Below are 22,229 nucleotides of genomic sequence, written 5' to 3'. Positions count from 1 at the left end.
TAGTCAAAACAGGCCTTTATTTTTCTTCTCTAGGATGTGCAGATCTAGTGCAAGTAGTTAAGAGAAGCAAGCTGTCCTCCCTCCCCAACATCAATACCCTCTTTGCCAACAATAATCATTCTACATGGGGAGTTTTTCACTTATCTGCTGATGTGGGGTGGGAGGGGTGTCAGTGATGGGATATGCCACCTCATGATGTTTTCTGGGTTTTTTTAAATGCCACGTTTTAACCTATGAGATTAGGGAAGGAATTCTTCACATTTGTTTGCAAATCTGCTGGCAGCTGCCCCTTCAGCTCTGGCACACACCTTGCAGCCTCAGCTTTCGCACACTAGCTGCATCTTGTTTTTCACACCCATACCACCCTTTAACTCTCAAAGGGGTATTTCTTCACCACCACCAAGTGAGGTTTCAACTTCTTATATAGAAATGCTTTTGCTTAACTGGCCCATTGACCACGACAGGAACCCTTAAGGTAGCAACTCAGCAGAAAACGTTTTCATAACTCTCTCTTTATCCGCAGTGTAACCTTGGGGGTACATATACTGGCTTCAGCCATTGCTCGGAAGTGCTCAGAATATGTAAGATGAGGCAGCTGATGCTACTGGGAGGAAAAGAAGGCTTTCTTGCCTTTCCCTTTTTCCCTTGTCTCCTTCCCTTAATTTGTGTGTTACCTTCCTCAGGGGACACAAAGGTTTCCTTCAAGACAAATGCATCCCTTTGATGAGAAACTTGAAGGAACCTGTGCAACAGTGACTCTTGGCCCAGACTGGAGACTTTTATTAATTTAACTTGATTTTATCAAATTCTGGGGTGCCTTTGAAACTAAATTCAGTTTGTGAGTTACTTTGTAAATAGGACATCAGTGGGGAATAGTCACATCTACCAGCACAAGCAGGGACCAAAATCCTTATTCATGGAGCAATCCTCAGTCATTTTATTTTCTTAATATCCATGACAATAATCAAACTACTTTATTCAGCTTTGGGGTGTTGCAACTAGATGATCTTAAGGTCCTTTCCAATCCTATCTATACTATGATTCTATGATTCTCCCTTCTGCAAGGCTGCCAGTCTAACTGCTTCACCAGCAGCACTGCCAGTTCAGCATTGTCCAAGGTAATGGGGCTGTACCTCTTCAGAGAGAAAGTAGGATGGTTAGATGTGTGACTGTAAAGAATCTAAGTTGCTCCTGTGATCCAAACGGTTTCTGGGATATATTACCTCTTAAATGAACCCTGCTTCAGCAGCATTTTATGTCATGGTTGTTAAGTTCCTTTCATAGATTTCTGGGGTTTTCTCCAGCTGATCAATGATAGATTAAACAGGGAGGCTGAATACAATGTACAGAATAGTCTGCTCACTTCACAGATGGCTGACGTTGAGCAAGAATTTGTTGTGCGGCACTTCTGCTGGAGTTTTGGAACCTGAAAAGAAATCAAAACTCAGTCCTGCCATGGGGAGTTTTGTGTCTGGCTGGGAAAAACCCTGAATGATAAACAGTTTGTAATAGTAATGATAATGGTGACGTTCAAGCTGACAGGTGGGGACAACAGCAAATGTTCACCTTTTACATGAAATACCAGCACTGTTTCTTTCCCCCTCGATGTTACGTACTGCTTTCTCTATAAATCACCCTCACAGACTGGTACCTCCCTCAGACCTCACTGGGTCAAGGCTAGCAGATGATGACCTCTTTCTCCTGCCATGCACTGGGGGCTGTTGGGAGGGCCCTTGGTTCATAATAAATGCCAATTATGATTGACAGTGGGCTCAGACTTCCTTGGTTTAATAGCCAATCCAGGTAGCACTGTCAATTCCCTCTAGACATCTCTGCACCTTAGCAATTCTCCTTCCCCTCAGCACAATGGAGAAATATGCCTTGCTTTGATTTGGTTGTGGGGCAGAGATCCAGAGAAGAGCTTTGATTTATTTTGCCTGTGCTCATGAGCGGTGGCACTGATTTCCTGCCTGGTCACTTCCCTGAGCCCTTTCCTCTACCAAGAAGGGCCCCCACTCTCTCCTCAGCCACACTTGGAAAGCACAGCTTGTTCATACCAGATCTGTAACTAAATCCAAGCTGATACTTTCTGGCTCTTGAACCCCTTCTTTGCTCTCTCAGTCCAAGGTTTGTGTACGCAGGCTGGCTTGGCCCGGGGTAAATACAGCCACTTTATATTTTCTCAGGCCAAGAAAGCAAGGTGGGAAAGGCACAACAACATATTTCGCTCACTTTCAACTCCCCCACAGTATCAGAACATTTTGCAAGCACTTATTACACAGTAAGTCACTGACACCCACTGTGTCTGTTTTTTGTTCCTCCTCCCTCACCCCAAGTTCTCCCAGCTCATCAAAATCTTCAACTCGCTGGGGCCTGAGAAGTTTCCCCTTGTGGACCAAACGTTCTTCCCAAGCCATAAGCAGATGGTGAGTACCTTTGCTTTCTCCTGCTGCCAGCATAGATTGGGGAGAAGCAACAAATACGAGCTGGGCATGAGAGGTGGCCGTGGGAATGCTGGGAAGAGTCTCAATATTACTTACAGGGAATTACTAGCTAAAAAGCAATATGCAAAAATCACTGCTGTGGAACCTCTTTCCTTTCTTGCCCAGCCCTCCCCAGGTCATGCATGAACCTTGAAAAAGTGAAAAATGAGAACAGGCTTGAAGCCAAAGCAAAAATTGCTCGTAAAATCTAGTCAACAAAAGCTCATCCCTTAGAACAAGAAATCACTTCATTCAGACAAAGTGGACTTTTTCTCCTCCTGGAATTGTCTAAAACATGTTGACAGTTCAGGACACGGGCCATATGAGGTGTTTCTTTCACAATGTCAGTTTGCTTGGTCTACCTGTCACATGGTTGCCATCCATGAAACATTTACCGGCCTGACTAGGGACTCAAAGTAAATGGGAGCTCTTAAAAATGTTTGTTTCAGCTTGCAATACCTTTGCACAGTGGCTCTGGGGTCTATTCTTCTTGTCAACATCTAAACACTTAGTGCCCTGTGTGCCTGCTGGGCACTGTACCAAACCCCTGCAAAGAGATCTGCTTAGGTGCCTTTAGTCCTGGGCAACGTGGCAAAGCGAGTGGCTTTGTTTAAAACTGTTCCTGCCTCTTGTTTTCCCTGCGTTAAAAGGATGACTAACTAATCTGTCATGAATTTTCACTCCCAACTTGGGAAAAATCCCACTGGTGCTCCCTATGTACCTGAATACCTTGAAGTAACAGTCCATCTCCCTGCTCCAATACTGTTCTCTACCAATGCTGTGTGGACAGCAGTGCTTCCGTATTTCACAGGCACATCATGAAGGTAAGTGAAGTCATGCACATACATGGCAACTAAGGCAGTGGTATGAGCTGTGTTACTCAAGATATGGATGGTCCTTCAACACTATGTGACAGCTGCAAACATTTAAGAAAAAAATTGTTGATAAATCCTGTTGCATATAATTCCTGCTGATTTATGAAGAGGGGTTTGTGGCATGTGATGCTTCAGGACAGTTAGGATTTTGTGTGACCATTACTTTGGGAGTGGTAATTTTGAAAGAGTTGATTAAGGTTTTTGTTGCAAATATACTACCCACCACTTCTAGCATCATTTTCTTGTCTGGGAATACTGTTCTTTATTCCTTGGCATGTAAACACATTTGTTACCAGCCTAGTAGTTTGGTTTATCAGAGTATTAATCTTAACTTCATATATTATCTTTGTAACTGATCACCTACCTGCATATGCTATTGGTTACTTCCAGAAGAATACAGGAGTGTTTTGAAACCGTAGATAATCTCATCTGAACGCAAACACTACCATGGACAAGCAAGTTTGAGTAATCCTGTTTAAATCAATCACTTCCCAAACATTTACACAAGCAACAATCCACTTGAGCGTATTCAGGCCAGCCCTTTCCAGGTTGGGGGTGTTTACCTTACAGAACAAATCTACACAGCTTCTTCTAGATCTTATCTGGGGGCACCTTCACAGCATCTCGGGCTGTGAGAGGCTGAGAGGGCGAATGTTTACACCAAGTAAACTCTGCTGCAGTCATCCTCCACCAAGCACCTCTGAAAGTTGCTTGCTTGCTGCTCATCAGCTTATCCATGTCTCAAATAGGAATATAATGATCCTTCTTTCCCACTCTTTTTTCTTCCCTTTCCTGGAAGCATTTTTAAGCTGTAGCAGTTAGCACTCATAAAATACACTGCGGTCCTTTGATAGCTGACCCCCTGGAAGTGTTTATAACTAGTGTTATGGTTTTACCTCTTTGCAATGTGATAAACTTTAAGCAGTTGAGGTCTCACATGAGACATCCTCATCTTTCTATGCTCAAAACTTTCCAAATCTTACTTTCTAAACCTTTAAACATAGAACAGATCAAAAATCTGTTTCATTCTTTCATCCATGTAGAGATTTTCCTATAGTAAAAGTGAGATAAAGGAAATTTCTAAGAGTAGGGCCCTTTCTGTAAGTATTTTAATTTAGTTGAAAACTTTTTTTCTGAAACTTCCAACTCAAGACAACGGCGCATTTTTAACCAGCCTTAAAACAGCAAGCCTAAAAAGAGCACACAAGGCTTTGACATTCCACAGCAGAAAAGATCTGAAAGATGAATCTTTCTTTCCTTTGCCACAGGCACACACCATTTAACCTCCCTCCCCCGCCGCCCCCCCCCCCCCCCCCGAGTGATCTGTTTACTGGAATTAACAGCAATCTGGCAACTGTTCTTCCAAGGCCCTACTGGTGCTACATGACAGCCATAATGACTGCCTTGCTCTGTAGTGACCCCCTATGGCCAGTTAACAAGTGGGATACATTAACTTCAAACGGGGTATTTCACCTCTCCTGGGCTTATGACCCCAATAACAATTCTTAAATCAAGCTCTTAAAAAGAGGGAGGGACCACTGGAAGGATCTTCACCAAAGTGCAAGAGTTGCCAGAGGTGGAATATCTGTTCTGGGTCCAATAAAACGGTATCACAGAAGGGAAGGAAAAGAACAAATCCACTTGCAAATCCACTTGTGTACACTTGAAGTGGACAGAAACCAACGTAAGTGAAGCAGAGACAGAATGTCTGTGATAGAAATAAAACCACTTTACTGTTTAGAATAAAAGGACACTATAAAAAGTGAACATTATGCAACATTACCTTAAAAGACAATATACATTCACTGAATATAAAATTTATAAATAACATGGAGGAAAACTGTAAACAGTGCTAGAAAATTTAGCAACAAATACATTCCTTCTGGACAAGATTTTTCACACGGGTTTGGTTCCCTCCCCAAGTTTCCATGACTATCAGGAACAGCAGAGCAGCTCTATGAAGGAAGGACAGTGACAGAGAGAAGGAAAAGCCAGTACAGGCAAAGCAGCAGCAAATGTTTAGTGGATTGCAAAGACTGTTCTCGAGACCGGTAGCCCCAAAAGCCACTTATTCTAAAAAAGAGTTTTGCAGTTCCCTAAATTTTGTTCTGCCCTTCTAAGCTATAAAATACATAGCAAGTGAGAGATACTTTCAGAGACATCTGAAAGAACAGAAACTTGTTCCCATGGAGGCCTTTACTTCTAACAGTCTTTACTGTAAAAAACACAACAGCGTGCTGCCCTTCAATGTGAGGTAGCATTTCACTTCGGCCAAGTATAAATGGGATACAGCCACACAGATTTAGATTTTAAACTAGCTCTGCCTGAAGGGCCACATAACTCTTCAAAACGTGGGAAAGTTAGACGAAAATGGCAATTCTGTCCTATGCAGGGGAGGCAGAAGCCTCCCACAGGAGAACTGTATTCACAGTACTCCACACACAAGTCTCCCTTTGCTCCCCACCCCCTCCATTTTGGAAAAGGCAAATCAAATCCAATATTTCCCAAACAGTCAATATATTTTTTTCATCGTTTTTTTGTAATTCTAAAGGGAAAAACACTCCAAAGGAAATATCTGTAAATCAGAAAGCCAACAGCAACAGTCTAGAAATGAGCTATGCATTTTAAGAAGTACTTTTAATAATGTTGGTATATCTAAAGCATGGAGGGGGGAAGCCCTAATTCTGTATGTGTCCAAAGGTCATGCTCGCATGAGCTGTGCCACTGAGTCTGACCTCAGGCTATGGGGTGAAGTGAGGAGCACGTCAGAGGTGACAGGAAGATACCTGTGCTGCTGCAAAGCATTGTATGCCCCACAGCCTAACAGTCTGGGGAGAACTTCACACCTACCTCCTCACATCACCATGCCTCGCGTTCCCACATAGTGCATGGCTCACTGTAAGGAGGAATAGTTTTGTCCATTGGCAGGCAGAAGTGACTTTGCAAGACATAAGAAAGGAAAGCAGATAGAAAGGAAGAAGTCTTTGAGTCTGATTTAGAGCCTCCTCAATCCATTTAAAGGCCCCATCCCATTTCAAGGGAGCCTTCATTCAGATTCTTAACACAAGCACAATCTAAAGCTTAGCCCAAGAAACCCATGTCCTGATAGCATGCACAGAAACAAAATCAAGAAGCCTCCCAAAAGAAATGTATTTTTACTGGATTCTTCCCCCTCCTTTTGGCTCCACATTTTTAAAAGCCTTAACAACTGTTTCTTTACACAGCAAGGGGAAAGATTTGCTACCAAATCCCTACCCCTGCTGTTCTAGCCGTCTGCATCTCAGAAATAGTTTACCGTCTGCAATATAAAATGGGAATACACTTCATTTTCTGGTAACTCATCTGCTGGTTTGTTGTTTACAAAGCACATAGCTATATTATATCCTACTTAGGGACACATGTCCTCTTAGTACTAGAATGCAAATATTTTCACAATAATTTGAGTGCAATATTGTGATGTCTCAGCTAGCTAAATGGATCAGTGACAGGTAAAATATGCAGAGCTGCAGTACAATGAAAATTCAAACCAACACTTCACTGCATCGAGGGGCATTTTCATTTAGCCTTCCAAAGCCATAAAAGGTGGCTGCAGCTCGAAGAGACGGCAGCTTTGCGATGACGTCTTGAGCCTGAGGATGGCCATCTCCAGCGATGCCGACTCCACACGATGCGAACAGTGAGGGTGACTCCACTCCGTCCTCAGTGACTCTCAGAGATTTTTGTCAGCTGTGCACAGCTTGAACAGAAATTGTTCCATTATGCCCAAAGCCCAGGCTTGTACTCTGCCAAAAGAGGCAACATTCTGACCCACAACCTGATCCTATGCATCTTAGGAGTAGTCACTGGGAAGAGGACTTCTGAAAAGTGTTCCAAGCCTGAATCACAGGAAAATCCATCAGACTTTCAACATGTATGGTGCTGTGTTGCCACTAAGCAGCTTGAAACAGAAAACACACAGCAGATCTAGGCACCTCTTACATCAGCTCCTTGAAAATGCCCTTTAAAGTACATGTCAAACATGAAGCTACATGCTTTTTCCTGCAATAACCATCTAGTAAATGGGGCATTTCAGAGGATGTAGGAACATTAAAATAAATCAGGGCCCATCTCAGACACCCCTTCCTTTCCATTTGGCAAAGAGGTCCCAAACAACTCCCCAGTAATTGAGGTCACCGACTGTAAAATGCCTTGAGCTGGAATCACTGCAACACTTTTTCCTGCTGGTGGCAGCTCTGCTTTCTAAGTGGAATGAACTGAAGATATATGGAAACTTAAGATAAATAATCATAATAATACAAAAATGAAGTTAAGCATAATCTTCTCCCTGCCCCAGCCCTCCCCATCCAAAACTCAGTCACCCATTTCATCAGCACCCCTTCCTCTTCACCATCATTAAAACTTAAAATACTTTTATTTGATAAGAAAAATTATATTATAGTTTTCTTAATAAAAACCAAAATAGAACGAAAAAAACTTCTCCAGTCAACAGCAAAGCACAAGACAGTAAGGCTCCTCCTCCCACATCACTGCAGGACATGGTATGAGCACATGCAGAGAGCTATGCTTAACGGTGCCTAGAGGGAAACATAGCACTTGACACAGAAGGAATCCTCTGGGCAGCTGAGATTTTATGATCCCAGCCAGCACTTGTTAGGAGACCACTTTTCCTTGCCTAGCGCCTCCCCCCACTTCCTTTCACTATATAAACAGATGCAACTAGTGTAGCTGCAGGGGAGAAACTGTGGCGCAGGGAGGTACAGAGGAAACAATGACTGTAGCCACTACTGCAGATACACTGGAGCTTCAATGTCTTAAAAATAACTCACTGACTCGGAATGTCAATATTTCTGTCTTTAAAACACAATCAAATCATTCTTTTGTTTACAACGCCAAAAAAATTCCACATCCTGTCAAAAATAGCTTATGTCATTATGTGTATATACATCTTAGTTCAGCAAAACACTATTTTGGCAATAGACTTTTTTTGTTTTTAATAGTAAGAGCTCTAGCAAGTCTCCCCTTTCCCTCTTCTATGTGATTGATTTACACTTGGCATTTTGCATCTGTTTGGTTGAAGGTGTTTACAAGCTGGTTTTGCTGTAGAAGCTAAGCTGCAAAAAATTCAGGGGCCAATGCTGCTCAAAACAGGATGGCACAGCATTTCATCTGTTCTGCTGTAGGCAGATTTATCTCCCTGAAAATAGGGGATGGGGCTTTTGTTTTTTAAACAACAACAAAAATACAAAATACTCTTTCTTTTGTTCTGGAGAAAGCCAGAACTTTAAATGTGCTGTTGCATCCACACTGTGACTGAATGAGCTAGGACAATCAGTCCACAATGCTTTTACCAGATGATGCGGTCAGACACCAGGTGAATTCTCCCACTGCTGGAGTCAATCACATTGCCAATCTCTCCCATAGAGAAGGATTTTTCTGGATGTCATTTTTTCCACAGTTTAGGCTGGGTTTCTTTTCAGTTTGCTTTATTTGCCAATCTGATTAATGAAACCTGTTTTCCTTCAAATAGATCTGTCTACATATTTTCAGCACTTAGTGCATGAGGAGGGGTGACAGGAAGCCAGCGCATAGAAGAATACAGCGCCTAACTGGCATAGTTTTTAGATTTTTGTTTTCCTAAAAAAATAGAGATTATATTGCTACAGCTAATGATACGTGTAAGAGAGCAAGAGCTCCAGCTTTTTGCCTTTTTTTTTTCTTTTTTTCCTTTTTTTTTTCCCTCCCGTTTTCCCTCTGGTGTGCAAAAGTAAGCTCCCAAATGTCATCTGATCAAAATGAGTGGTATCAAAAAATGGAAAAGGTGATTACAGATTCAGTAAGGTAGCACAGACATTTTTTCTTTTCTTTTTTTTTTCCTTTTTTTTTGGGTTTTTTTTTTTTTTTAAGTGTTCGAAGTGCTAAAATTTGCATGAAAACAGGCACTAATTTCATTGTCATCATCATGATCTGGTAAGAGTTAGTGTCCAAAGGAAGATCAGCCACGAGTAGGGAGAGGGGAGATAAGGAAGGGATAGCGTGCTCAGGGATCTGTGGCATTGATTATTGTTTTATCTGGAGGTGCCCATCCTCTGTACCAGCTGCAGTAACCTTCCACCCTCTGGATGCAGGCATAGTGCTTTGCTTGGTATCCCGAGTGGCCGAAGTTGGAGAGCATGTCTGTCCAAATGCACTCATTCTTGGAGGTTGCAAAACAGGGCAAATAGTAGCAGGGCCTAATCTGTAATTGTAAGAAGCAATCAGGTAAAGGTACATGGAAAAACATCATAAAATGCCTTTTTACCAGAGTCAAGGGACTCAAAATTCCACACCCACAAACCTTGCTTTCTAACCCAAAATTCAGCCTCAGTTCAGCTAGCACATAAGCCTGTGCTTAGCTTCACATACACAGGTAATTCCAGAGTCAAAAGGGCTTTTCAGGTGTAGAAAAGTGGAGCTTGTGTCTTATGTTTTTGCAGGCCTGGGGCCATGAGCAAAAATCTTAGTGCCAATGCCAGGCTGCGAGGTTTTAAGCGCTCAAAATGTTTGCACAGGAAAAAAGCTGGACATATCTTACCAAGCCCCTGGTACGTGATTTCATTCACCTGCAAATGATTCTGCATGGATTCTGAAAGCCTTCCACAACCCCAATTAACTCTAACAGGGCATTAAAAAGGCACAGACTCTGCACTTTTATGGGATCTTTTCTTCTCTGGTCTCAACCCTACAGCTGAGCCTTACTTTCTCCCTGTAAAACTTGTTGTGCTCCATTTCTCTTCCTGGCTGCTCACCAGCATCATTGATATTACCAGCCAGGGGAAACAATTCTAGGGTTTGAATGTCTTAATGACACCTAATTGGACACACATACCTTGCATCCACAGCCCAGATGATAACGATGATTCAGTCCTTTACGCTGGGACAGAGTCAGCCGGTCCCATTTCTCATACCAGTTGCACAGGCCAGTGTAAACCTTCCCTTCATACACACGGCCTTGAAAACAGAGACATGGTCACAAGTTAGCACTTCTCAGCTCAAGCACTTTTTTCGTTTCCTGATATTGCTAATGCTCTCAATATGTTTGGCTTCAGTCACTGCTCAGCAACTGCTTTCTTTTTATTAACTGGTTCAGGCATCTCTGGCCAGCAAGATTACAGAACCTTCTGTATGTTATAGGACTGTTGTGCCAGCTGTAAGCACCAACAAGCCAGTAATGCTGTCAAGCTCCTCTTAACAACAGAGCAAAGTGAATTAATACCTTCACTAGAAAGAAAACTTGGCAACTGTTACACCTTTATCTCCTTGCATCCCCCCATCTCAGCAGCCTGCATTTCTCCAGCTCATTCCAAAAGGTATCTTCCATTTCTGGCACAGCTGAGTAGCAACCAGTTGCATGGGACAGACATGCCAGCTCAGGTACAAATCGACAGCTGTGAGCTTTCACACAGCATATTTGTCATGACAAGACTGGGTATATGAGATACTTTAGAAAAGAGAGGAAAATCTAGAGAGTGAAATGACTCTCAGCATTAAAGAGTACTGAACACTAACATACTGTTGAACATCTTAACACTTGAGAAGCTGCATATAGAGCTGTCTACACAGCTGCCCATGCCCATGCCCATGTCCACCCTCAGCAGATGTATGTATAGAACAGAAGAGTTTTTGTGTATAAAGAAGTACACTGTCCTTTACCTGTAATCAGATACTGGTACTTGTTGACCTCCAGCTTGACTCCACAAAGACTCTCAGAGGCTTCTGTGTAGATGTACTGAACATGTGGCATTATCTGAAAGCCCCTGTACATCTACAGAAAGAATAAAATGCTCTAAGTCATCTTAAGTAACAACTTTTCACTTCTTTACAATCTATGTTCCCAGACTGTGGGGTGGCAAGCAGTGAGCTTTTAGTGCTTACAAGGATGAAGTACTAATGGCACTAGCTAGACCCTGATGGAAGACTCCCCACCTGATCTGCTGGTAAGGCAGAATACCCACCTGCTAACAAGCTATTGCAATTCAGCACAGGGACCACTTTTTCCCACTCACATTAGTTCCAGTGGCACTGAGTGAGCAAAGTGCCAACACTGCAAGCTCTGCCAACATCCTGAACAATTTTTCCCTTATATATTAGGGAGAAATTAAATTAGTTCAAGTTTAGAATCTTAGTCCTTCATGTGATTCAAACAATTTCTTCTGAACCAAAGGATTTTTCTTTTAGACAGCAATCCTATTTTCCAGTGCTGCTGTAAGAGTTTCAAACTTCTGGCACTTGTTCTAAGTTATCAAGCCAGACGCCTCCTCAAGCACCCAGCATATGCAACTCCTGCTGACCTCAGCAAGGATTTCATGTTTGTCTAACTAAATGAATGCAGAAATAGAATTCTACCCCACCTCCTAAAATTAGCCCTGCACTGATGGGCGCCATAAAGAAAATATCATGTATACATAATTCCTCTACACTCCTTCTCCTTTTTCATAATCTTTCTTACAACACAGTTTAATTGAAGTATGAATCCATAGATATACTGGCAGTTGGATATAGTCAGAAATTAGCATGTGTCCCTATCTGACCTTACCTTACTGCTACAATTCAGGAAAACCCACCTGTTATCAGCATAATGAAGTCTGTGCATAGCAATGAAACAGTCATTGCATGTGTACACTGGACCAAACAAAACATACCCTATTTCTGAAACACTGAGGATGATTTCCTGAAAATTTCAGCTTTAAAATTTGGATATCTTTTCAAAACACTCAGTCTCTTTCCCCCCCCCCCATCAGCAATATGAATGGCCAGTGTTTAAAAGTTAAAACAATTTAGAGTCAGCGAGAATCACAGTTTTTCATAGTGTTTCCCAGCCTATTCCTTTCTCTGTCAGCTTTATTTATAGAGTGCACATCATACTCAGTTTAACTGTTAATATTAAAGTGAGGCAAAAGAGGGAACAGAATCCCAAGCAATCCCAGAGCTATAGATTCTTGCTGCTGTGCCACCTAAACTGTGTTTTTTTTTTCTCCAGGCTGTATTCCATTTCTTGAACTCCTTTATTATCCCAGGGTATTTCACTATTGCCCATCTCCTTTAAAAACAACTTTTCTCTTTACGATGAAAAAAAACGTTTATTTAACAGATCTTATGCCAGGCCCAGATACTGCATATAAAAATATAAAGAAACTACTACTAATTCTGCTATGCTGAAAAGTCGAATTAACGTCTGGGCATCCATAGAATGTCTACCAGTTGGGTTTCTTTTTCCTTAGTTATATTACCCAGATCAGCATAATCTTTTAACAGTATCACAACTCAGTAACAGCACTGCTGTGTACAGCAAAAGGCATTCTAGACCCAGCAAATACTCAAGAAAATAACTGGGTTTTTAATTAATCATACTCCATCTACAGGCTCACAGATCATATCTGGAATACACCATAGTGTCCATGACTGAGCAAAATCTTTCAATGAGTATGGAAGAACTGAACCTTGACTAATATCTGCTTTATCCCTGCAATTTTCATGGTATGGGAAACATAGATTTGCCAATTATGCTCAAGACAGCTGGACATCTAGGCTCTGCCACAAGCATCCTGCGTGTCCTTGGATGAGCTAGCCCTCAGTACACTTTTATTCCTCATCTGCAGAAATCTCTGCCTTGCTTCCCAAGGAAAGGCACACAGAATGTTCAGATGCTGTTCTGGTAGGCATTACACCAAGAAGCTATGGTAACAGTATCTAAGCAGGTAAGACTAGCTAACAACTGCTGGGGGATTGCCAGGTCTCTCCAGGCAGTGCATTACCTTCACTGCAGAGAGCTGTATGGTATGCATGTGCAGTACAAGTGATACGTCATTCCAAGTGCTAAACTCCAAGTAGTGTTGGGCTAATTAAGTCTATCTTATCTGTGCTATAGAGTTCACACACGCACAGGCACACTTTGATCCATTCTCCCCCTTGCAAAAAAGGCTACAGGCTAGCTCTGAGAAGCTGCTCAGGCCCTTCCTACACAACCTTTACAGTCTTCACTCCTTGCATGTTCTGCTCCATCAAGCTCAACATGACTGCCTATGAGGTAAACAGTGATGCTGAATTGGGGTTTGGTTCTCAATTCCTTGACCTAGTAATTTCCTACTTACATTACCATCAGGGACACCACTGTCAGGGATGCTGAAGGAACTGTGCTCAGCCTCTCAGAAAGCAGTTCATGTCACCCCTCAGTGACCCTCATCAATGCTAGCAACTGTCACACTAATTGACCCATTGCTAGGGGCAGACAGGGCGTACCCCATCCTCTGATGACTAAACAAAATTCACCGTGACCTTGGTTCTCAGAGGAAGAAAATTTGAGGGAATCTTCTACAGATGTCCTCTTCTAAAACAAACAAAAAAAACAAAACAAAAAAAAAAAAGACCAAAAAAATAATACCTTAAGCATTATTTTTGGATACACAAAATATCCTGGAAGTACTACTAGACCGGTCAGAAGAAAACCAACCATAAAGCTATCCACTCTCCCAACTGCTACCCTCAGAGTCCTCCTGTCGCCAGAGATGTATATTTTCGGAAGCATAATGACAGGGAACATATTAGCAAGCATCACATAGTGGTGTCTGCTAGTGCTGCTCTATTTCCAGCTGTGTCAGCATTTTCCTCAGCAGCCCCCATACTGCCTCAGAAATGCACATTCAAATTCTGTGATGGTTCCTACAATATTCACTTCACCCTGTGATATAATGCTCCTCCCGTTATCCCTCTCATGTGAGGGATACCAAGGCTTGGAATCATCCTGCCTAACCTTTAGCTACCTAAAATTACCTTCATGTGAATTAGACATCCTCTCTTAGTCAAGTGCCAAGAACACGCACCTCCAGAAAAAACTCAGCTCATCCTAAAATAGCTGTCTACAACTGGTGGGCTGAATTACACTTTGGGGGTTCTTGTCTCTCTCTATTGACAATCAAAAGAATGAGAAAGTCTCCACACCTCATTTTAGTCTGTCTAAAATTAAACTAAATTAATCCCACTCCACTTCTTTCCTCTTACAACTATCATGTTTCACCCCTTAGACTCACTTTACAGATTAACAACAAACCAAGGAAAGCCTCCTGGCAGCCTGTGCTAAGTGCTGCCATGGTCAACCAGAACTGTTTGTGCACACGCAGTAGAAATATCTTATCTCCTTGTTTCCTTTGCAGTTTCCTGAAATAGGCTTGGGCCATTTTCAGAATGCACTGAAGCATCACAGAACATGCAGAGGTTAGATCAGTCCTGTGCAGATACCTGACATGTGATCTTGAAATATTCTTAACTTATTTGAGAAAGCAGTGGGGGTAGGCAGAGATTGTTTGAAAAAGCACAAGACCTTTTCAGACAACCAACCTGAAGGCTACGAAGCCTGGCACTATTCTGTGCCTGTGGGCTGACCTTGTGCTTCAGCCCAGGTCCTAAGCTGGTTGAGTTGTGAAATTCAGCAATGAGTTCAGGAGTGTTAGCAAGAGCAAGAATCAGCCACAGCAAACTCTAAGGAACCCATAAAAGAAATACAAAGATTGTTTGTTGCCTTTTAAGGCTCTTAATGCTTTTCGCAAGAAATTCAGTACACACTGACAGACTAAATAGCTTGTTTATTTTTCATCTGCAGGTGCACATGGGTTTATAGGTGGCCAAAAGCTCACTGACATGTTAATTTTATCTTCAGAGTTGTTCCCATGCAGCTGTGCAGGGCTATAGGCCTCCTTAGTTTTCTTTTCAGCAGGACAGTGAGCTTTCATTGGGCAAGCAAGGCAGAGATTTGCTGTGTCATTCTGAGCTCCCTCACTGTATGGAGCTGAATCCCTCTTTATACTGAAGTTTCTATGCTCAGCAGAAAGACAGCAGGGTTTCAAAGACAACACTTGGATTGCTTGTTTGTCAAGAACTATGTTCCCCGGACATTCCAGTTCTACTGAGCACTCTGACTACTTCAGGCTCCTTCCTGCCAAAGGTCACAGTTAAATGTATGATATAACATCTCAGCAGCCCACCATCTATGTAGCAGGCACAGAGCCAGTTTGATCAGCTCATGAATTCCCCCTTAAAATCATTCCTGCTTTTGTCAGGCACATAGCTACCTGACAAAACACTGTGGAACTGCTCCTGCAAAAGGGCAATTGTTCTCTTGTGGTCTCAGCACAGGGACATTGGATATTACTGCAGTACCTGCTGTAAACACCCTGGCCCTGTGCTGCAGAACAACCCAATTAAAACAGCCAGGACAGGCTTAAGCATCTTATTTAAACATTGATATGATGGTCTCTATTGAAAGCAGAGTGGCTGCTCCCTTCACTCAATATGCTTGCCTGGGTTTATGGCCCCTCCCCATGCCACCAGACACATGGAAACCTTTTCAGTTCATAGCAGGGACACTGCTGCAGGCTCCTAGGTCAGAAGAGGAATGCTTAATGCTGTTCCAGAGATCTCTTCCACCACATCTCATTGGCTGACAGTGGAGCAGATTGTATCATTAGTTGGGAGAGAAGCTAGCGTTATGGGTCATGAAGGGCAGTAATTCATTTTGGGCGCTACTGTTATTCTACATCCACCATGGGACCCTGTTCATGGTCATGTCAGAGAAGTACCAACCTCTTCCAACCAAGTAGGAGGGAAAGTAGGGGTCCTGGACAGACTATGATGATGAAGCCATTGAAGCATGTGACACTGAGTTGTTTTGTGAAGCAGGGTACACTTGCTGAGCTGAAGAGTGACAAAACTGGACAAGAACAGCATACAATGCTGTGAGCCTGATGAGGCCAGGGACAGCAATCAAAAAAACTCAAGAGAAAACCCCCAAAAGAGAGTGGCAGCACTGTCTTGCTCTTGCCAACATAACCAGGGGCCTTTTTCACAAAAAAAAAAGTTAATCAACAAACATGTATTTCCTTTCGAATCTTAAAAAGACATTTTTAAGATTAAGGAAATTAGCAAGCCCAGCACCTCATACCCTCTTAACTCAAAGCACAAGCATTCCACTCCACTGGAAGAGCCCTGCCAAGACCAGATTTGGCTACGTGTGCGGTTTTGCGACGGCTTATGAAACAGGCTTTGAGTCTCCTCCTCCCAGCTTTGGTGCTGAGCTATAAACTGCCTTATAAAGAGAGTTACTGTTACAAGGAAGGCAAGTGACTGTTTTTTTCTGAACCTTTACTTTGTCTAATATGTTTCAGATTTCTGCAGTCTCTGCCAAGCTTTTCCATTCCCCCTTTTTTTCTTTTTTTTTCCTAAAGACATAAACCAGTCTTATGACTGGAATGGCATAGCCAAGAAAAACAATCTAAGGCTGATTTTTAGCGTTACATAACAAGGGGGTCAGTTAAAGAAAAAGCCCTGAAGTCCAAAGCAGCAGGTTGAGTGCAGTTTGTGTACCAAAGAAGTAGAGATCTGAAGAGAGGCGCATCAGTTGCTTGGTGTCTCTAACTCATCTACTTGTTTTCAACTTTGAGTCAATACTTCGCAGCTCTTCTGAGATGACATTTGACAGCTACAGTGTTTGGTTTAGTTTTTTATACAAAGACTTCACTATACAATTTCCATTTGTTCTATATGTGGAAAAAAAATGCCATTACTCTAACTGGTGGTCACAGAGAATGCAAGGAAAGAAGAGATGAAAGACCACTCTCCCTAGGGCAGCAGGACCCCTACCACCACCACATACTGAATTTAATGAAAGTGCTAGATGGAAAAGCTTGCATATCCACAGTCTAACACAAACAGGACTCCAACATCTAAAGAAGCCCATCTGGCATCTTTTATTACCAGAAATTTTAAAAATAAAGGAAGAATTAGGCATTCAGCATTGTAGGTCAGAAATGACCTCTGTCTTTGCCCTCCCCAGGCATATTTCTATTAGTTGCTAGTAACCTTCTATTCTGGCTGACTAATATGAAAAGCTGAAATGCTATTATTTTTCAGCATGCAACTTTGTTCATTATTGCATGCTACTGTACTTTATCTACAAGCCTACGTGAAATGTTTGCAAACATACCTTCATCTGCTTGACTGTGTATCTCATCGTTCCAAATGGTCCATCTTTCATAAGCTTCTTCCCCACAACTTTAGCTCGGATCACTGTCATAAGAGAGGAAAAATACAACAAATTATAAACAACTTTACACAACATTCAGGCTAGACCCTCCACTTCAAAAAAGACACTTAGAATAAATTGAGAGGAAGGTTGGCCTGGAGTTCTGTTTTATTTTACAGAATAATTTATCTAAATCTCACACACAGTGAAGGCATGTAAAATGGGATGCCAAAGCAAGTATTTAGAGGAAATCCAGTTCTGTGTGAAAAAATTAGAACAAGCATTATTTCTGTAGAAATCTGACAGCAATCTGCAAAGCAGGCTATAACTGGAACCAAGACAGGTTAAAATCTTTGCACCAAGCCACTGGGATGAAGTCTGTATTTAATGTTTTAACTGTCAACATATGGGATGATGTTCAGCAAGGTGCTACTTTTATTCTTTGGGTCCCCAGTGCAGCTTCTGTTTCAGAATAGCCACAACAATACAATGCAGCACACTGGAATATCTGGGGATTTCACTACAGCTGCCACCTTTCAAATACTGCAAAACTTCAAACAAATGGCTCCCCTGAAAAATGACTACTGTGCAAAAGCAGACTGTTCAGCAACCACCAAGTCCACACTGAAAGCTGCCAGGCCAGCCAGAAGCACCTGGATGACAAAGTAAAGCTGATCCATCTGACCTTACATACACTGCACTTCATTTCTTCGTGGATACTAAGAGGCAGTGTGTGTGCATGCATCAATGCAGCACCCAGACTGACACAGAAACATTCACTGTACCACAGATGAGCTACAGAAACACCTACTGAGCCTAAGTCACCACAGATTAAGGATTTTGTGGTCCCTCAGGTGGATCTAGTGGGTAATTTACAATCAGAGCTTAATGAAGTTTTCCTGCTCATCTTTTTTTGCTGCATTCCACAAAAAACCCTACTGTTCCATTGACCCTTTTTGATTAAGTTATTCAATCACCTGCTCATCTCAGTGGAGGAGCAAAGCTTAGTGACAAGACAGGCATTATAAGTTCGCTACCCCAGAACAATCATCTGACATCATACGAGCACTAGAAGTGGCTTAATTTTTACAAGAAAATGAGATAAAGAAGACCAATCATGGAAAGAATAAGGATCACCGTTAGAAAATGCTATATCCCAAACACCACTCATATGAACAGCAGGCCAAGATACAAAATAAACCAAGGAACTCAAGATTCCATCAATTAAGAGAAAAAATGAAAGCTATAATATAGCCATGTAAATTACACCTAAAACCTTGCACATCAAGCTTCTCATTACAAGGGCTATGAAAATTGTTCCAGTAGAATAATCCAAAGAATGCAACATATTCATAACACAACTGAAAACTAATAGCTATACATAGCAGTGTGACATGTCCCTGCCCATGGCAGGGGGACTGGAACTAGATGATCTTAAGGTCCTTTCTAACCCAAACCATTCTGTGATCCTATGGTAAATTCCCCAGAAACCCTTTTTTTTTTTTTGTTGAAAAAGAGGTATCAGCTACCTTTGCCTACAGCATACCATCATTACAAACAACACACCTGTGCTGAATATATATCCCAATGGCTGCACACTACTGAAATCCAGAAACTAAAATGGACCACATGTATTTCATCTGAGCCTATGAAGGTCCCAATTGTAACTCCCTGCACAGGACAGAGGTACTGCTTTCACAGCAATCATGCAACATTTCATCTGTGTTCTGCTGAAATGTATCATACTAGTGCATCACAGATAATAATTCATTAAAAAAAGCAGGAAGGCATGGAAGTGAGACAAAGAGGTCGAGGTACTCCCTTGCAAGCAGGAAAAGCCAATGAGCTGTTGTTTGCATTGCAACACTACCTAAAAGAAGCAACAAAGCTCAGAGATCCATTCTGCTACGTATAAAAGACATTAAACAAGCACCTTGTTGCTTCATAGCTCATTTATGTTCTAAACAGCTGCAGAAATCCCCTGGAAGAAATGGGAAAAAGAGGAGGCTAGGCCAAATAAATGAAGCAAAAAGCTTGTCCCAGCTTTCTGAATAATCTAAAGAACAGATTTAAAGGAAGAGATGGATCTGGTTTATACACACCAGCTCCTGGAACTTATTCCACGAGGATGGTGTGAAATCAAGGCAAACTCACTCTGCTCTGATTTATACCCTGTACTTAAGCCAGACGTGTCAAATAAATTTTAAAGTAGGTAAGACAGTCCTGCTGGCTTTGATTCAAAGGACCAACAAAACCTTCATTCATTGAGTGTAAAACTTCATTCTTAATTATTTTTTTTATTTCTATTATCCAATGGCAGTAAAAGCCAGTACCATTTTATTGATTCTTCTATTTAACAAGTTGTTCAGACTTCAATTTGCTCTCTTCTTCACAATTTAGTGGTTATACTGAAGCACGTCCTTGACGACTGCAAATATCTTGAAAGAATTAAGTTCTTCCATTAAGGTTCTTCCATTAAGACCTTCCATTAAGGTCCTTTCCAACCCTAACTATTCTGTGATTCTATTTGCTGCCTCCAGCCACCACAACCACTACTGAAGCTACAAAAAACCAGACTGCTTCAGGGTCAGTGAGAAAGAATAATATTTCTTTAAGCCTTTGTGATTCCAGGGCACTTCACTAATGCTGGAATCTATACCAAAGGGTGTCTGAAGTCTTATCTTCATCTATTGCATAACTGATACGTTGCAATTTAAGAACCTGGTGTTTGCCCAACACATCTGAAATCAACAATCCAATCTTTTATCTTATTGACAGTGATAAGAACTATACTAAGAGGCAATATTGCAAAATGCTAGGGATCCCAAAACCGAACATGGTTAGCATAAAAGACAACAGGCACACTCCCAATTGCTGACAAAATATCTAAACCCCCATTTTCTTCATGTGCTTCACTGCTAGCTTGGCAGCCCTCTACTTCTAGGTAAGTAGCAAAGCCACTTCAGAAAGAAACCAACTTTGATTTATGGACTAATCAACAGCCTTACCACAGGATCGAAGATCCAAAATGTGTATCTACACTAGCATGTAACAGCATCCCAATATCAACTAATGCTACCCTTGCAACTAGGTGGAAGGATCTGTTTTTTCATATTACTGTTCCCCAATAAAGTTAGAGGAGAACAACCATCCTAAAAAACATGAAAAACTTTAGTGTGGACCATCACTTCAGGACTTTTGTAAATGGGCAAGCCCTCCGTATCTCAGAGAAATTGCCTTTACCACCCAACTGGTAACTTTTCTAGGTAAGTTCCTTTCTTTATCAAGAAGCTAGGCATGAACAAAGAACCCATCCTGACTCATTTTTCCTATATTAAAGGAAAAGTCAAGCAGTTAGCCAAGGAAAAGAGGATACTCAAACTTAAATCTATTCCCTGTATTTTAAGATGCTAAATTCTCACCCCCTGAGGATCAGATGCATCTGTGTAACTGGAGAGAAATGCTGGCTTGATAGGACTGCTCAGAGGTTGCTCTTCAATGTCCAGCTTCATCCTAACCCTAAGCCTCCATGTATGAGAATTGTCTGTAAATCTGCCCAGAACACAGCTCCAAGCTGCAGATCTACAGCCATACATTTCCCTGGTCCTATTTTGGCTCCTTCAAACCACTGCTCACCTGTTATGCCACCTGAAGATAAAGAACACTGTTCCCAACTGAGTGGGGCCATGCACACTTGCCAGAGGAATTCTTCATGCTCTACAAATGATCAGAAATTTGCAGTATTTCTGCTGCAAATTCAGTCCATGTTATGTTAATAAAGTCAACTGTTTACTTTTGAGTACTCTTACTGCTTAAGCTGAATGAAGCAAATGGTGCTGTGACTGCTCCCCTGAACTCTTTCCTTCTCCCTGAAGCTCTATTACAGTCTTGCTATTACTAATGGGAAACTTTAACCCACACAAGTGGTCACCAAAATAGCTGCATATTTTTAAACCACAATTCCTTTGAAGTACTGCCTATGAAAATACTCTGAGATGAATGTTTCTCAGTACTTTGGGGTTTCAGGTCAGGTCACTTTGTGGGACTGGAGCAGTTGGCAAAGTCTCATGAGTGATTTGTAATTATTTATAAACAGTTAAATTAGATGAGGATGTAAATCTTGATAAGCATGGCAGCCTTAGAATGACGCAAAAGGAGAAAACATATGCACTGCTTTTCTACATCTGACATGATTAAGAAAAAATGAGAACAGAGAGAAAGAAAAATGGATATTTAATCGATATTAAAAATTATATTAAGAAAATAACCTGCTGTGTTGGAGAATTCAGGAAATACATCTAACAATCACAAATTATTTCCCTTTGCCTTTTTTTTAATGTAAACTGGCTTAGTACGTACGAAAACAGACATGGCTCAGATTTTCTGCTGGACTAGTATAGAATCATAGAATCATAGAGCAGTTAGGGTTGGAAAGGACCATAAGATCATCTAGTTCCAACCCCCTGCCATGGGCAGGGACACCTCCCACTAAACCATTCTACCCAAGGCTCTGTCCAACCAGGCCTTGAACACCACCAGGGATGGAGCATTCACAACTTCCCTGGGCAACCCATTCCAGTTCCTCACCACCCTTACAGTAAAGAACTTCTTCCTCATATCATATACTGCAAGCAGCTAATGGGTTGTATCACACAGACATCTCTAGCATGGTACAAGCTGTCTGCATATGTATGTATACCCACAAAAATGGCTTGCATCCTCTCCAAAAGTGGCAAACAGGCAATGCCTGACGTGAGGAAGTAGACAGGTGGGATTAAGACAAGCTGAGGAAACAACATGGTAAAAATACTTGTAGTTACC

The 22,229-nt window shown here is 41.7% G+C and overlaps 2 protein-coding genes across 3 annotated transcripts in view; one reads left to right on the top strand and one right to left on the bottom strand.

Moving 5' to 3' along the window:
• The window catches only part of SYN3 (synapsin III), a 197,070-nt gene that overhangs the window by 64,079 nt on the left and 110,762 nt on the right, over positions 1-22,229 (top strand). For both annotated transcript variants that reach the window (XR_009728267.1, XM_061371804.1), the window contains exon 6: positions 2,337-2,426. Coding sequence is in view for 1 of the 2 variants with exons in the window: in XM_061371804.1 (XP_061227788.1) it covers positions 2,337-2,426 (90 nt within the window). In the remaining variant the exon portion in view is untranslated. The remainder of the gene's footprint in view (positions 1-2,336; positions 2,427-22,229) is intronic.
• The window catches only part of TIMP3 (TIMP metallopeptidase inhibitor 3), a 38,511-nt gene continuing 21,345 nt past the window's right edge, over positions 5,064-22,229 (bottom strand). The window contains exons 2-5 of the mRNA XM_061371809.1: positions 17,370-17,452; positions 11,048-11,159; positions 10,224-10,345; positions 5,064-9,593 (exon numbers count right to left, since the gene is read on the bottom strand). Of these exons, the coding sequence (XP_061227793.1) occupies positions 9,396-9,593; positions 10,224-10,345; positions 11,048-11,159; positions 17,370-17,452 (515 nt within the window). The 3' untranslated portion in view covers positions 5,064-9,395. The remainder of the gene's footprint in view (positions 9,594-10,223; positions 10,346-11,047; positions 11,160-17,369; positions 17,453-22,229) is intronic.

The sequence above is a fragment of the Neopsephotus bourkii genome, unplaced genomic scaffold, assembly GCF_033783945.1.
Source record: "Neopsephotus bourkii isolate Nb327-2 ecotype Australia unplaced genomic scaffold, CSIRO-AGI_Nbou_v1 NB_1589, whole genome shotgun sequence".
NCBI lineage: Eukaryota > Metazoa > Chordata > Aves > Psittaciformes > Psittacidae > Neopsephotus > Neopsephotus bourkii.
Note: the sequence above shows the minus strand (reverse complement) of the source record. Positions and strands in the feature narration are given on the sequence as shown.